The 17,446-nt window shown below is 41.5% G+C and overlaps 1 protein-coding gene across 3 annotated transcripts in view; it reads right to left on the bottom strand.

Annotated features, from left to right (window-relative positions):
• PTPN14 (protein tyrosine phosphatase non-receptor type 14) overlaps positions 1-17,446 on the bottom strand; it is a 112,615-nt gene that overhangs the window by 63,986 nt on the left and 31,183 nt on the right. For all 3 annotated transcript variants that reach the window (XR_011149718.1, XM_069009549.1, XM_069009551.1), the window contains exons 2-3: positions 8,905-9,230; positions 1,547-1,716 (exon numbers count right to left, since the gene is read on the bottom strand). Coding sequence is in view for 2 of the 3 variants with exons in the window: in XM_069009549.1 (XP_068865650.1) it covers positions 1,547-1,716; positions 8,905-9,078 (344 nt within the window). In the remaining variant the exon portion in view is untranslated. The remainder of the gene's footprint in view (positions 1-1,546; positions 1,717-8,904; positions 9,231-17,446) is intronic.

Raw genomic sequence — 17,446 nt, 5'->3', positions numbered from 1 at the left:
TCACTTCAGAAAGAAAAACAATTCAGCAGCCACTCCAATAGAGAGTGCTGTGAAGTTCAATTGTCACTGAAATGCTTTGTTATTACCAGCCTGGGCAGAATGAGCAAATATACCTCTGCAGGTGAGCTATGAATGAGCAATCAGCACTGCAGGCTGCAGCTTGAAGAGATAATAGCATCCAAGTAGCTACAATGCTTCCTTGCACACAACTAGGCCAGGACTGGGCTGACAAATTGAGCAACACAACATTTCAGACATTCCGTCTGCACGTTAAAATAATTCTGAAGGAAAAGGTACTGAGGCTTCCCTCTCCCAGCACGTGCAAAGCAGGAACACACAGATACAGACAAGCATCAGTATTTGGTCTGTTCTCAGAGAAACTGAAGTTTTGTGATGCTTTTATCCCACTCTTTGGCAAGAATTCAGCATACACAGTAGTCAAAGGGTGGCTTGACAGCTGCCATTTCAAGAAACAACTTTTTCACATCCTACCAACGTCAACTCTCCAGTTCAGTGTCAAATAAAGATCCTTTAAAATACACAATCTGCAATATAAAAAATGCTTCGTGTCTTGCACGCCTTCTAGAACTAAGGCCACTCTTTCTCCACTATTTATATATATTTTCTTAGTTACTATGACCATGTGCTGAATTCCAGGTTTTCAGCAACAGCAGGTTTTTTTCAGTGGCAAGGTTTCTGCCTTCACCCCTGAAGCCTTCACCCACTTATTCCAGGCTTTACCTTTAGTTGTGCTGAAACAACTTTGGTTTAGACTAGATAAAATGAAATAATTTTGGTTAAAAAGAAAACAATTCCACCCCTTTTAAAGTGAGGTGGGCTTTTTTCTCCTCACTCCTTTTTTTGTATTATTAAATTTCAATATAGCACAGATGTGCAAAAACCACACAGTGATGTGGTTTACAAAAATAGCCCCTGAAAACAGTTGTATTGTTACAACTGCAGCACAGAGCTCTGAATAAAAGAGTAATTCCCACTGAAGTTGTTTGCAAAGGTACACCCTGATCATAATTAAAACACTAATGCCCTCTTAACAGTTTTAATCTTTTTTTGAAGCATAAGGGAAAATCAGGAGTGGGATGAGCAAAACCTGGGGAAAAAAATGCCAAAGTTCACTTTCACCAAAGCACACGTAGGCTTAAGAATAATAAACTAAAACTCTATATAGAGGTCCTTTGTTTGTGGCTTCCTTTTCATCAGTAGAAAGTTACAGAAGAAAAACCATGGTCCTTTTAAAATTTATGTCAGATTTTCAAACACATAACTATTACTCCCATTTTTTCCCTGCAGTTGGTCATGCACATTCAGTGAGACAACTTTTTTTTTCTTCTTCCCAAGCAGACATAATCAAATGGTGACTTCTCCCATTTTTTCCCATTTGGCCAATCATCAGGAAAGGAAATAACCAGAGGATACCTGAGCAAATACTGAATGCCAGAAACAGAGCAACTGTTTCTCTCAGTAGCTCTATCACAGACCCTTCTCTCCCAGCTCTATTGCAATAGTGCAAACAGAGGGAAGCACGTACCTTGTTACCTCCTGCTGCAGTCGGGAAACACTGGGCACATAGAACATAACCCCAAAGAAAAGCAAAGGCTCATTGGCAAATTTGTCCAGCTGCTTCTTCAGAGGCTTTTCCAGTTCAACCCAGCGGTCTTGCTGGCTCTTGCTGAGAAACCAAAGGCCGAAGTAGTGAGTCTAGATAAAGAAACAAATTAGTGTCAGTTTACCTTTGCCAGCGAGATCACTCACACAATGTCACAAATGCAAGAAAGAACAGATGGCATTGTGTACAATTTTCCATATGCAAAATCAGAGTAATTTCTTTTTTACTGCCCTTTTTTGTAGGACAGTTTTGAAGACAATGACAAAATATTGCAATATACTTCATGGAGCACTATCTGCCTCCTACCATCTCTCCCAAATGCATATCGAAGAGCTCTACCTGACATAGTGGCACAGGTGACATAAATGATTTACAGAAAGCATCCAAGTCTTTGTTTTCTTAAGGGACACCTGTGCTTTGTGAACAGACAGCAAACACTAAGTCTGAATTAAAGTGCAAAGGCTTCACGAGACTTTGGATCAGGAGCACTTCACACAAAGGACAAGGACTCTTCCAACTACAAAAATAAAGAATGCAAACCCACATGCATGTGTCAAAATATATCGACCAATACCAGAACCATTTACCCAACATAGAACATGTTTACTTTTCTATTTTTTAAAGCACTCACAAGATTTTATGACGGACAAGTATACACTTAGAATGTGCATATCACATACAAGTTGTTTGCTCTAGGCTCTACAGAAATACCAGGTTGGAAACCTCAGCTGTTTCCTGCCCAGTGCAAATCTCCATGGCTGTAGTAGCCACTGTATGAGTCACATGGGACTGCTGCTGGTGAAGAGGAATTAACACAGAACAGTGCTCAGAACTATAGCTTCAAATACTACAAACTGGCACTAAAGCAGCAGAAGGAATAGTCAACTCATCATGAAGGATTTTATTGAAAAACATTTAAACATCAAGTACTATGACTACAGATCTGAAGAAAAAGTGAAAAACGTTGTAGCAGACATTGCAGATGTTAAACTTTGCAAAATCCACCATGAACAGCCTGCTTCATGCTGGTAAGAAGGTTTCTATAAAAACCATTGCACACACCATGACTTAGCACACAATGACACAAGGACAAGTAATACAATACCAAAAATTTTAAATGTTTACAAATGGCAACAAACCAGCAGGAGAAACACTGCTCCAACTGCTTTATAGCTGAGGGCATGCAAGAGACAATCATGCAAAACTCTGAATGCAAGCACAGGTGTGCTTACTTTAGGGTCTCATTACATACATATTTTCAACTTTGGACAACGTCCAGACTAGCATTTAACTAAGGTGATAACTAATTCAGCTTGATTCCTCAATTAAGCCTGACAAACAGCTTGAGCACTGCTCAGTCTGGTACAGTGAAGCAAACTTGTCCTTTTGTAGTATTTCCTCCTAGAAATTAGAGATATCTTCAATAAATAAATAAATAAATAAATCTATCTAGGGCACAAATAAATCAAGAAGTCAGCATCTCCCACAGGATAAACTTCAAACAAAACTAACCTCATACATGTTCCCTGATATATGTCTACTCTCCCTTTGTAGTCAGCAGTGGATAAAAAGTTCTTTCTGATGAGCTCAACCATGGTAGTAATTAGATTAAAATGAAGGTGGGAGGGACAGTGGAGGCAGCAGAGAAAAGGAATTATTGTGAAGGCAGAAAAAAGCAGTGATTTTACCACCTCTTAAGGGAAAATCTAACACAGTTGAAAATCACTGCAGGGCAGCTCATCCTCAGGAAGAAACAGCACAGAGATGCAAAAACAGGGCTTCCGTATTACTTGAAAAAGTAAACATTCACAACACCTAGAACCCAAATTCAAAGTGTGAAGTACTTGTAAAACATCTAGCAACTAGGAAAATTCGGACTCTGAAGTCTAGAAGAGTTATTCAAGGAATTCAGGTATTGCAATTAAACAGCTCAAATGAGCACAGTCCCTTCCCTTTGAGTGGGGGCTGGGGGACAACACAAGTTCAGATTTGTTATAGTAGAAAGACTCTTCAAGCACCGAATCCAGAATCAATTCCAAGGAACAAGAAGTAAACGAAATGTATGGTCAAAACCTCTAGACTACAGGTGGTACAGTGGAGCAAACACAGCAGCATGCATTTTGCAGAACTAAAAGACAACTGTTTTCCTGGAAAGCAGCCTGGAGAGGATCAAGCTACTGCAGATGAAGCACAGGAACTGACTGCAGAGCAGAGCTCATGTCACCAATTCAGGCACTTTGGAGAGACAACCCATAGAGTTATCTGAACATCAGCACCCTGTCACCAGCAACTTTACTTCTTGAAAATATCAGTGGTTTTTAAGAACCCACAGTGAAGGACTTCTGTAGCTACTACTGTGAATGCCTGAAGAGACTCTCCCCCTTAGGAACATCAGTAATCCCCAAAAGGAATGCAAGAACATGGGACTGGAACAGCTGGACCATCAAGTTCAGCATGCTATGAGCAGGCATTTGGCTCTCCAGGTGGCCTTACAGAATGCGAGTCATGCCATGCTCTCCAGTCCACAAAGCACCCCAAAAATAAGTTGAGGGAATAAAAAAATGGGATCTTCTATCTATAAGCAGCTGATTGAAAACTAGGTTGATTCCAAAAGCTGGTCTGTTTGTCCATCTGAACAAAGTGAACCACTGACTTTGCTCCAATTTCCATGGAATCAATATCTACACCTACAGCTGTCAGGCTCTGAAGTAACACATATTACTCTCAAGGTTTTAAAATTTGTCTTATCTACCATGCATGACTTCACACTTGGTAGAAGGAAATTGGTTTACACTCCTCCAGGAGCTGTGGTCCTCTGCTAAAGCAGCAAACAAGAACCAGAGCACTTCTGTGCCCCAATGAAAAGGTGATTCTCAAAATAAGGTGAGTCAGAACACTGGACATACAAAAACTGCACTGGGAAGTCTTAAAATAGATGACATTATAGCTGCCAGTTCAGGAGGCAAAGTATTTGTTTTGGACTTGGCCTTAGCTGTACTCCCAAGTGCAGAACTGCCCCTGCCTTTACATTGGGCCAAACAAGTAGAATTGTCAACTAGAGGATATTACAGCTGGTGGTGGGGTCCGTGGCTCTGACCCAGGAAGAGGTGACTGGTCCGGAGAGATGGTCCCGAAAGGGATCGCCTTCCCGAGGCCCAGTGTCTTCCTCTCAGCTGCTGGCAAAGGAGGGCCCTTGCAGAGGCTGTCAGCTCTTTAGTGATTGTCAGCTCGTGATTCCAGCTCAGCTCTGCAGGGCACCTCCAGGCCAAACCAGACCAGAGAGAGACGAGAAGACCCGTGTGGCTGGTTCCGCACAGAGGTAGCTTTATTGTTGGTCCCCTCCGGCGAAGGGGAAAGCCAGGGACGAGCTCTCCCCCCACAGAGCCAGGGGGCTCCCTTTTATAGGGATACAGGGGATCAGCAGGGGACCAATGGGTTACAGAGGGTCTGGGACAGACCAATGGGTTACAGAAAGATCTGCATAGTGTCTCTCATAGGATTGTGGGTCCACTTTTCCTCGCCATGACCCAAGAAGCGGCTGCCCCTTCAGGGAGTCCTGCTGGGCGATTGTGAAATCTCTTGTCTCAGCAGAGATCCCTCCAGGGTAAGGGCTGGGCATATCCCACAAGAGGAGATGACAGAAAACTACTAAACCACCAAATGTCATTCTAAAAGATTAATCAAGCACAGCTTAGTGCTTATTAATGCACCTGGTTAAGCGGCCCAACTAAATAGAAATCCTTGAGAAAGAGACAGAGTTCCAGCTTCTCCAGGCAAAAAACCATGAAGCCCTGCTGTCCCAGGGCACTTGAACAGAGGGGAAGGTGCCATTTACAGCAGCCAATTATTCGCTGCAGGCCTTTTGTCCAAGCACTGCCTAAACCCCACCCCTCAGCTTTGCTGGCAAGACAAGTCAAACCAAGCCACGCTTTGAGGCAAACTGGCTGCAGAACCCCAGGTTTCAGCTGTGCCTTAAGAGAAAGGGGCACCTTCTGAGGCACAAAAGTAAAGGTCAGAACGGCAGCAAAGGGCCACCTCTGCACAGTGATCAGCATCTGCCTGTGGTGCTCAGCTCACCATCCTCCTGCTTTGGTTTGGGGCTTATAGGATCACAGTGATGGACGTACCATTGTGAAATCTAGCTCACAAGAATAATTTTGGTTGGAAAGAACCTTCTTGCCCTCTCCCCCACTTACAATACATCAGAACATACCACATTTAAACATTTTAACATTTTAGAAAGTGAATGAAAAACAACAAAAAGGAGAAGGAAACATGAAGACACACAACAGATTCGTACTTAGTTCACTTAGTCTGGAAATGGAATGGAAAAATGCCATTATACTGGGGAAAAAAGTCCTTTTTATAATCTGTGCACATATATACAAGATTATAAAATTACATTTTTGACCTTGTCTTTCCTCTCCCTTCCTCCCCTCTTCTTGTCTTTTTACATAATGCTAGCCTAAGAGCTCACTTTATTGGAACCAGTAACTGCTCCAGTGGAAGACCTGATGCTTTGTCAAGAGCTTTGCTGAAAAGGATAAATACAGATTTTACAGTAGTTACTGTAAAATGGCTCCACTTTCTACTGACCTATTCCTGAACCCTGACTCAGTCAGGCAGGGAGTTGCATTCCCCAGAGATCAAATAGAAATATGCATAATCCATTAGATACTGTTTTTCAGTCATGTGTGGTATGATTGACGGTCCTTCGCAACGAGGCATAATCTCAAACAGTTTTGCAATTTAGCAGGAAGGGTTTGGGCAGTTTTTTGTTTATTTCTAAGAAATTGCATTGAGTGAGATATGGATGCATTCCTAACTCGAAGGTAGAAGTTGTGGTACACCTGGGATTTATTTGAACATAAGACTAAACTGAGGTATTACCTGAGACTGCATGGAGGAGACAAACAGGAATTTAGCACTGCTTTGTTAGCATGGGATTTAAGGTTGTCTTATTCTTACTTGTACATCACAGTTTGCAAATCAGGACTTCTAAGAAAAGGCATATTCCAGCTGAAGTTTTTGCTGCATTCAGGGAATTTTAAAAGTTTCTCTCCAATATGAATCCTTGCAAGGATTTTTTGCCTCAGTATACTTAACAGGCTTCTTTACTCAGCTATCCAATTGCACAAATCCTGTAGAAATTTGAGCTTTGTGAAAATATTTTTGGCCCTTCTGTAGAATTTGTCTGGACAGCAAGTTCAAAAACTATGGTAAACCTAGTGAGGAGAGGGGACAGTCATCAAATTACTTCATCATCCTTACAAACTGTGGCAGGAAGAGTACAGGGGCAGAAGAAGAATTTAATTTGGGGTCTGAAAGACAGAACAGCACTGGACACCTCCAAGCTTACTAGCCCCAATTTTTCCTCATCCAAGGAGCAAAAGTGGATACAGGGAGACCCTCTCAGAGTTGAAAGAGGTAGGTAATTCTCTCCTAAAAAAAACACCAAACCACCCAGTTCTGTCAAAAAATGCTGTACTGTTGAAATCTGAACTTTACAAAACCAGTGCAACATTGCCAAAACCTTGTTAAGAAAAAAAAGCAGGGAGGGTGATGAAAGAAGGGGAATGTGTTCCAACAACATCAAAGCATTCTCTTCTATGTTGTTAAAATATTTTTTTATCTTGAAACACAAACTTTTTGTGCTGACATTTCTTTTTGCATTACAGAAATAATTTTGAAAATGAAAAAAACCCAAAGCAATAGAAAACCTCCATGAAACTGAACACTGACCAAAACAGCTTCCTCTGCTACTCTACTGTCTAATTTCATTTCTCTGGAAAATTTTGAAACTTCAGGCTTTGTTCCAAAGTGGAACAAAACACATTCTGAAATCACAAAATGCTTTGTGGAAAAGAACACTAACCCACTGACAGAGCTATTGTTTACAAATGCAGGTGGACCTCCAGAGACAATCAGGAGGCCCCAGACTTCTGCTGCACCAACTAGATAAACCTACAAGGAACATGAGGAGAATCACTTCATTCATTTTGCTGCTTTCTCCATTGAAGGAAAGAGAGAATTAGGTTCTTCCCTAAGGACACCTAGGGCATCACCAGCAGAAAGAAAAAAGAAGGGAAAAACTATTTACTGATAAATCTTGATCTCTAGAAGTAAAGGGGGAGGGGGGGAGGGGGAAATGATTTTACTGAAATTCATATTTAAAAAAAGAAAAAACCAAAAAACCACCCAAGTATGAAAATATGCAATATTCTCTCTGCCCTGCTCCTGCCTGCGCATTCCCCAGCCTATTCTGCACGCACAGAGTTAGATTCTTCTCCCATTCTTTATCATTATGGATGGATAAAAAAGAATTTTTGTTTAGTTTTCATCCGTTGTAGTTATTTGTATGCTACCTTCCAGTTGCCCCCACCACCAAGGCCATGGACCTTGCATAAGACACTGCAAGATTTTTCATTTCCCAGCTGTGCTTACAGAAAGTATCAGTCAGGACAGCCAGATTATAACATAGCAACTTCCAGGCAATGGTTTTCCACTTATGATTTGGAAAAGTCTCGAAGCATGTAGGATACACACAGGGAGCCCACAGAAGGCAGGAAAAGTCAGTCAGTTCATTCATGCCATGCACATTGGAGAGGTATTTCTAAAAAGGATTCAACACTTAAACACTAAACTCTACAGCAAGAAGTAGAAAATAAAGGATTTCTATCTTGAATAAAGGCTGGTTTCATCAGCCTTTCCAGACGCATTGGAAATGTAAAAGAAGCCTTTCAGGATTCCAGATGTGAAATATTAAACAAAACAAAAGGAAGAAAAAACTCACCATCCTCCAACTGTTACTACTAAAACACAACTGTTAGTTGCAACTGCTAATAACATCACTTGCCTACTTCAGTTTTATAGTAACAAGAGTATTTATGTGGAGGTGGATGTTTAAAAGCCAGTGGTCTCCTTCTCGCTGGCATAACTCAGCCATCAGCGCTGGTGAACCCGGGGTTACATTCAGAAAAAAGTTATTCTAACTTGTCCTTCGACATCCCAGCTCAAAAAGTAACACTCGCAGCTTTCTAAGAAAAGAAACTTCATGTTACAAAGGGCTCTCAAAGCTATGATGGATGAGCAACAGCCCAAAGCCCTGAGTGCCGTTCCGCCGTCAGTTTCCATGCAATCAGAGTATGTTTGTCCAAGCTCCAGCTGCTGATCATATCTGGCCAGCCCTGAGAACAACATGACTCAAACGCACAGACTGCCTGAGCTAAAAATGTGTCCAATTATCCAGTGACAGATGGTCTTTCCCGGGCTACCCTTACCTCGCGTAATTCCAGCCTCTGAGCGACAGCTTCCAGGCACTCCTGCCCCGTGCTCTCCACGGACAGGGTGCACTCGATCACGTTGCTGTCCAGCAGACGGATCCTGGTCACGAAGCAGTTCTTGCTCAGGACGTTGTAGCGCCTGGTCCGCCGCAGTTTCAGCCCGAAAGGCATGGCTGAAGGCCTGCAGGGTCGCCCCTTCCCCGGGCTCTCCCCAGAGCTATCAGCACACTTGTCGACTCGCCTCGAAGGCTTCTTCAGCTGCCACTACTCTCCTCCAGAAATGGAGGTAGCTGTCCATTCCTGGGGCAAGCTCCAAGGGATTCCTGCAAAATACATACACGTAAGTAGACTGAAGCGTGAAACAAGATGTTCCTAAAGTTCAGTGGGAAAGAAAAGAAGTTTAAGAGTCACATTTAAAACCATTAAATAAACACCTCCACACGCAGGATTGCCATTACTACATATTACTACATAGCCCAAATGAACACCTTATACAACAAATCTTCCAAAATACTGTTTTGGCACTGAATTTAAAGCACGGATTTAATTGCAAAGCCCTTCTTTGAGAAGCTCAGAACAAACAGCAACTCTACAGGGCACTCATCCAGAGGTGCTAACTCTCCCACCATTACCCCCACCACAGGGGTCTATAACACAATCTTCAAGTTTTCATGCCCTCGGGCCAGCTTTGAAAACTAGTTAAAAAAGCTAAGGAATAGAGGCATTGAAAAGAGGTGCGATCTTGAAAGAAGAAAGGCTGGCTGCAGTCAGCAGGAAATGCAGGCACTCAGCACCTCTGAAAAAAATCAAACCGAAAATATGCATGTGAAAAGCAAGAAGCATCTGAGCCATTTCAGAGGAGCCTCCTCTGAGGCAATCCCTCGCATTTTGCTGGCTTCCAACTCCAAAGCGATGCTGCGTTTCACCCTTTTAGGTGGAATGAGTAACTGCAGGAACGCGGTTGACAGAGACCAGGGCAACACCGAGGGGGAGGAAGAGAACACATGTTCTAGATCCTGTTTCTAACTAGTACTCCTAAAACTTATCAGGGACATACGCAACTGCTGAGCCAAAACACAACGCAGAGAGAAGAACTAGAGATACAGAAATAATGAAGAAGAATAATTGAAGAAGTTATGATCCTCACCTGCAAGAACCACTTCTTTTAAAGCAAAACAAACCAAAAAAGTTTAATTAAGAGCAGGTTCAAGCTAAACTAAAACAAAGCATTTGCACTGACATAACCAGCTCTAAAATACCACTGTCCATGTGCTGAGAGGAATGAAGTAAATAGCAAATTACTTGCTACCAAGTCTTCCTGGTTTTATTTGAATATTCTGGAGCAAAAAATGGAAGAACATTAATGGTGGCATTTAAGAGTCCACTTCTCTTAACCAATAGGACTGCAAATGGAAAACTAGATCCCATTTCCTTACTTCTTAAGAGAAGCAAGGGGAGGCACTGCCAGCAGAGTATGCATCATTTGAATACATCAGCTGAGTGTGACATTTCAAACAGATAGTACATTGCCCACACACATCCCTTGGCACAGAACTGCATGAATCAGTTATTTTCACTTTTTACTGGACGTAGTTGCTATGGGGATTACTAAAAGCTGCCCGATTGACTACAGTGGTTATCATTACATTAGAAAAATAACTACCACATTTTTCATGAAGTGTATTTTCCAAAGCCAGTATAACTTGCCATTTATTAGGGAGTCAGAGCAACACCAAAAAAAAAATCCCCAAAACAACAAAACAAAACAAAACAAAATTTAAAAAACCCCACACAAACAGAAAACCACTGGTTAGGTGTGTGACTAGCCTGATAGTCTACCACCATCATCAGAGAAAAGCCTAGAGACTGAGAAGGAGCACTGCTACTTGACTGAAATGCAAACAAACCTATCAAATTAGCTGCTGTGGTTTAATCTCCCATTTTTAGCTTTCATGGGTACAGACATAATGTATTATTTTCACTTAATTGATGAGAGAGCTGCCATACCTTGCACAGCCGTAACATCAGAAGCCATCAAAGTCATAGAAATACATCCTCACAAACAACCTGATGAGGCAGGGACATGTTACCCATGACTCCCAGAAAAGGAATTGAAACATGAAACAAACATTCACCAGCTTGTCCAACATTGCTCAGGACAATGGCTGCAAACCTCGTACCAAACCTTGCAGGACAGGCTACTGCTTTAACCCCTGGCCAACTACTTGCCAACTGCCCTGCTGACCAACCTATCTGAAACTACTCCTGAATTTGAAAAGTGGGAAGAATGGAAGGAAATTACAGAGAGGGAAGGGTGTGGAAGACTACATCTTATCAAGAACAGCATTTTTGTTCAGTCTCTGGCTTTGCAGATTATTTTAAGCTGGACACATAGAGAATTTTAGCTAGCCAATTCAATTTCAAGAAAGACTTTTATCTTTCATTACTGTTAGTTGCACACATTTCCTTGCAGAGCATGAGCCATTCTCTGTACAGTAATTGTATACTTAGCAGTAGTCTAAGGATGAAATCAGTGTTAGTTAAAAAACCCCAAGTGTTTGGCTTTGCTGTCCAGGTACACTGAACACTGCAGCTACAGCTGGACAAGCCATCCCAGAAGGTGTGTGTGCAAACATGCTATTCTGGAATGAACACATCAGCTCCTGTATACCAGAACTGACAACATGGATTGGACATTAATCGCTGTAAGTTATACTGTACACTCAGGTTAACAAGGCCAGTATTTCCCCTGCTTTTCAAAAGCAGTAAAGTAACATGAGTTTTCCCTTAGTTCTGTGAGGGCAATCAGCCAGCACCATTTTCTCAAGGTGCAAATGTATAAATGGGTTAATGGATGCACTTCATATAATACAGATGGGATTACTATTTCATTTAACTTAAATATATATATGAATGCCCAATGACATCTCTCTCACAGGAAAGATCACACAAACTAGTTTTCAGTTAAAGAATTAATTGGGATGGCAAAGCTGGAAACACTTAAAAACAGCTCAGATTTGCCCAGCTTGTAAAAACCATTAATTCTCAAATCAATTCAGGTATCTAAGTTTTCTGTTTACACATATTCTGGATGTCTGACCAACTTCTTACTGGGTTTTCTGGTAAAATTACTGAATAAGATCTCACAGACCAGTCACAGGCACCTAAAGGTAAACTAGGTTCTTCAATGTTTGCATCATCTTAAAAGCATCAGGAGCATTCATTTTTACTCATAGTTATTTTGTAGATGACTGAAAAAAAGATGCCATTGAGAGACAGAAATGATTTGGTCTTCCAAATGAAGGATTATTCCATTACAGGATCTCCCTTCCCAATTTAAAGGTTGCCTGGGAGAAGCAATGTCTCTAACAAAGTCATCCCAACTGCACAGGCATTCACAACACTCCCCTCCTCAAACTCACACTTAAAACCAAATCAGTGAAACTAATGCAAGCCTATAAACAGCTTATCAGGTAACCATGAACTTGTTCGAATTTTAACAAAGGATTTTTGTTAAGAGTATTTCAGGTGTGAAAAACATCTTTAAAAGTGACGTTTTCCATTAAGTATTTATTTTTCCGAAGAGAAATTACACTGGGCTCCTTAAAAACTTTGGGTACTTTGTTCTTTTTTGTGTATCAATCGCCCTTTGCAAATTAAGCTCATTCTAAGTATGCTGAAGTAAACAAGGTCCTTAGATCATAAGCTTTGGAATTTAAACATTCTGCTAAGTGGAAATTCCTTATGGTTAAAGTACATAGTCTGTAGGCCTACAACACGCACACAAAACCTTAAAGTTCTTCAACCATTTCTCAGAAAACAGCTACTGAAAAAAAAAAGTATCCTAAATGCAGTTTCATCAGTATGAAGACAAAGAGATAGAGTATCTTTGTGGATTCTTGGTAAAATTTGATATTCTCCTACTTCATCAGACCAAGAAAAAACTGAACAATGAGCCAGTCTCTTTGCTATCACAGATATTGGAATCAGACTTTTTATGGTATTTACTTGAAAAAGTCATATGGATAAAGTCAGTGGCTGTGGAATGGGGAAGACCATAAGTGGGAAAACAGAATAAAGAATGAAACCAAATTTGATACAGAATAAAACTAAACCATTAATCCACGATCTCATGCCAAGCACAACACAAGTCCTCCTAACAGCCTTCACTACCAAACAGCTTCAAGGGCCTGATGTAAACCACTTATGTCTCAGCCCAAGACACTCTTACCTATCTCTTTCTCGACATGTGACTGAAGAGAAACATCTCGGTTTGTCTGGAAGCCTTACCAGCTCACACTCTGTGCAAAGGCAGGAGACACAGACGTATGGATCCCTCCAACAGCATTTGATTCCTCCACAGAACCACTGCATCTTGCAAGAGGCGAGAGGAGTCACTGATCATTCTTGCAAAAAGTCCTTCTCTGCAGAGAAGGGGCTTCCAGAGGTACCATTCCCCCCCACAACCACAGAACATGTTCACACATCCAAAAGCAGGAAAAAAAAGGCACAACTCATACAACCAAGAATATCTTGCAAGCACAATGCTGGGGACCAAACAAACACCTTCAAGATGACACAGCTATAATGGTTTAGGCAGGAAAAGGCTAATCCCTTAGTGCTACCTATTAGTAACATTAGAAACCACCCTTCTTCACTGGCCAGTCCTGCACGAAGAATTAGGTCAGATTCACAATGTGATACACAGCACAGAATTGCTTCTGGTTTTTAAGAAAACTTCGTTAGTTTCTGCATAGAATTGAAACTCTCCCTATGGATCTAAATTACCTGATGCAGATAAAAATTTGTGCTTTTCCAAACCAGTAATTTTCTTGGTTTTTTGGGTTTTTTTGATTTTGGTTTTTGTTTTTTTTAATGAGACATTACAGTGAAACCAGGTCAAACCACTACTATACAAAAAGCAAATGAATGAATATTTTACCTGTTTTCCAAAACCTAAAAGCAAAAGAAGCCAGAAATGCAAAAAATTCTTCCTTAGCTCTCCCAAAGTCAGCTGGGGCTGGCCAGACTCTTGTTTGTCAGTAGTTTTAAAAGACAGACTGAAGGGATCAAGTGAAGTCAAGATGCTGGGTGTTTCATGCAGACGAGGCCGTATGGCAGAAGCTGCTTTGTGAGGTGAAGGGCACTGCTCCAGTCACTGGGCACTCTCAAATTTATTTGAGGGCCAGGAGAGAAGAAAAGCTTATAAATAATTAAGGCCAATATAACTCTCAGGACGTTTCCAAGTACATGACTCTCTCCTCTGTTACAGACAACAGGTACAGACTGTGCTACATTCAAAGGAGCACAAAAAAAGAATACATAGCATCTGATATGAAATGCACTTAAAGCAGAACACTTTCCTTCACTTCATTTGCTTTTGTACGTAATTTCTGAAACTCCAGGAAGAAAGCAATTATGTCAAACTGCAGCCTGTATTTACCAACAGCACCTGGCAGCCCTCCAGCATTCCTGGCACTGCAGGAGCAGCAGCACACCTAACAGAAGTATGTAACCCTGGGCTGGGCTGAGACCGCAGCATGGAATGGCAGCTGCAAGTGGTGTGCTGGCCTGCAGTTTTAGGGAAGAGTAAAAGTAACAGTGCACGGGAGACGAGGTCTGACACAGTCCATCTCCACCTAGCTGAGCTGTGTCTAGAGCAGGAGATCTCTCTCTGTGAAACAGCTTTCTCTCCCTTGAGTGCTCTCATGGGAGTCTTTCATGCACGTAGAGCACAGCAAGGAGCATTTCTGTGCCTAACAAGGTGCCTGTATCCCACCTAGTTATGGGTGGAAGTCCCATAAAGCCTGATAAACTCTCAGGAGTCAAATTCATCTCTGGACAGATGAAAGGGGGTTTTAACCCTTACATAATAACAAGTTGTCTGCCCCAAGGCCACTGTCTTCAACTACTTGTTTATACAGTCCCTGGCAAGACATAGGCCTCATCCTCAGGCATTTAAATCTCCTTAAAAATTCTTGCAGGCAGGAATTTAAACATTCCCCTAATCCAAACAGTAATAAAACTATTAACACTCTCACCTCTACATTCTGGAAAAGGAGTCAAATTACAATTTCATTTAATTTTTGTAACTATTACAATATTCTACACAGAACTTTTAGAGTCTCTAAGCATCTAGAGATGCCATACCTGTGCACACAAACGGGGATGCCGAGGCTTCTCCAGGACACTGAACTCAGAACACAACTGCTACTGTTACTACTACTGTGAGTCATCAGACCAATATGAGGCAGCCAAAGATCAAAAAACCATCTCAGTTAGCATTTCTACATTCCCAATCCAATCACAGCTTTCCCTTTCCAGGATAACTTGCGTTCTACATCAGATCCACCTCTGTTGTAACAGATCTTTTTTGATCTGAGTTGTTTTGTGTTTTCACTGTATCTAATTTGGGTCAGTTTCTGGTTTCAGTAGTCCAAATAAAACATCTAGAGAGGTTTAAATAAAGTCAAATTAACAACTTCAATTCAAACCAGTTAGAATTCAGCCCTTTCCTCTCCTTTGTGGCAGTACCCATGACAGCACATACTCAGAGACTCTCAAGAACACAGAGATTAGTATGCACAGCCCTTGTTATTCCATCCTCCTCTCCCCTGCTAAAGTACCACACTTTTTGTGCAAACACACCTTTCTTGTGCATCCACAGAACTACGCAGTTTTGTGGGTACAAATCTGTCAGGCAGCACCTAAGTCCTCTTCTGTGTCAAGGTCCACAGGCACCAAGTATTTCTATAGGTTCTAGTAAGTGTGTGACCAACGAAGTTTCCATCCAAGAGAAGGTGTGAACTTCCCAACCTGCAAATTAGCACCTTATTCATTACTTCCTTACTTATCACTCCAGAACACCCACAGCAATCCAACAGCTCTTACCAAGGCAACTACTGATGGAGGACTCCTTTTGAGGTAGTCTAAGCATTCCAGTTAGGAGTAACATCTGCATAAAGTGACATACCTACATGACGCTTGCATTGCCATTGTGATCAGATTTAACCCACATAATATCAGCAACGAAGGTGGAGTTACCACTCACCTTGCAGAACTTTGTGTTCTAAAGTTAAAAAAAAATCGAATAAAACCCTCATAATACCCACCAAACCAAAATGCCAGACTCCAGTACTTTTCCCTTCCAAATAGGAAATGCTGCCTGTCCATGCCAGGTGTCTGCAGCAGCTCCACCTCTCTGTCGTGGCAGGGTTTAGGTCTGCAGGGTACAGCAGTTAACCATTTACAACCCTCTCACACCTTGGCTATGTTACTGCAAGACCTCAGATTAGACACAGCCACAAGTGCCTGGATGGCACCTGTCCAAGGATGCAGTTTTGCACCTGAGGCAATCTCATTTAAGAGCTCACTTCTGCCAGGAATGGGAGAGAGGTCCTGATCTCTTTCCCCTCCCTTAATTCCAGAGCACATTACAACTTGTCTTGTGCCAGCTCTGAAAATCTGCTGGAACGTCCTCCTGGTTTAGCCACTTCACCTCCCTAACTTAGTAAGAGAATATGATCCTTTTCAGCTGGGTTAGTGAGTTTAGATAGCTCACAGCACAGCCCAGAGTGACTAGCTCATCTGGCAGAGGGAAGAAAAGAACCACACAGCTCAGAGAAGGAAAAATAAGAGCAATGCTGCCTTAATTGACAGCAGTTGGTCAGGTCAGGAGAGCAGTTTGTGAAATCACAGCCCAGGAAGGCTCCTGGTCTCAGCAGGCAAAGGGACTCCCCAGAACATGTTCCCATTATTCTTCTACTGCAAAGCTATGTTGGAATAAAAATTGCTTTATTGGAAATAGCCACTTGATTCAAATTGCACTATTTTTTTTTTTTGTTCCCCCCTCCAAAATAAAACATTCTGTAATTGAATGTCTATAAGAGGAGTTAATATTGCAACATCTATATGAGTTATGTTTTCTGCATGGGACAAGCCATTCAGAAGAGGAGAAGCAAGACCAAGACCAGCATTCTGGTACTTTGAGAAATCTTTCTTTTAGACCTGGTACAACATCTGGTCTCTAAGTGCCACCCTTCAGAAAAGGCACAAGGTCCTGCAGCCTAAATTTTCACTAAACACTTCCTAGCAATCAAAGATTAGGAAAGCCTAACCATTATTGTAAGGGTCAACTATTTAAAATCCATTATAATCAAGTGACTTAAAAATCTCTGAGAACATTTGACAGGATTCTTCACCTTTTGTCCCTACTTTACCCCTACTGGCTACAATCAGTAGCAACACAGTATTGGTGCCATTTACTTTTCCTTGTAGTTAGTCACCTTTCTAAAGGTTTTCAACTCCTTCAGACTTGCTGGAGCTAAGGTGATTTTTAAGAGATTATGTTTCCTGCTAAATGTGATTGATGGGCATGCAAAAACATTACAAAAACTATGAATGATACACTTAGTAAAAACCACAGAAAAACTCACAGCATGTTTCATTATTCTCTCATGTTACAAAGAAAGACATGAGTAAAACTAAGAAGTTCTAAACACAGGACAACATGAAGAGCAGAATCAATAGCTCCAACAGA

This window comes from Aphelocoma coerulescens, chromosome 3 (assembly GCF_041296385.1).
Source record: "Aphelocoma coerulescens isolate FSJ_1873_10779 chromosome 3, UR_Acoe_1.0, whole genome shotgun sequence".
NCBI lineage: Eukaryota > Metazoa > Chordata > Aves > Passeriformes > Corvidae > Aphelocoma > Aphelocoma coerulescens.
The sequence above is the reverse complement of the archived record's forward strand: the minus strand, read 5'-3'. Positions and strand labels throughout refer to the sequence as shown.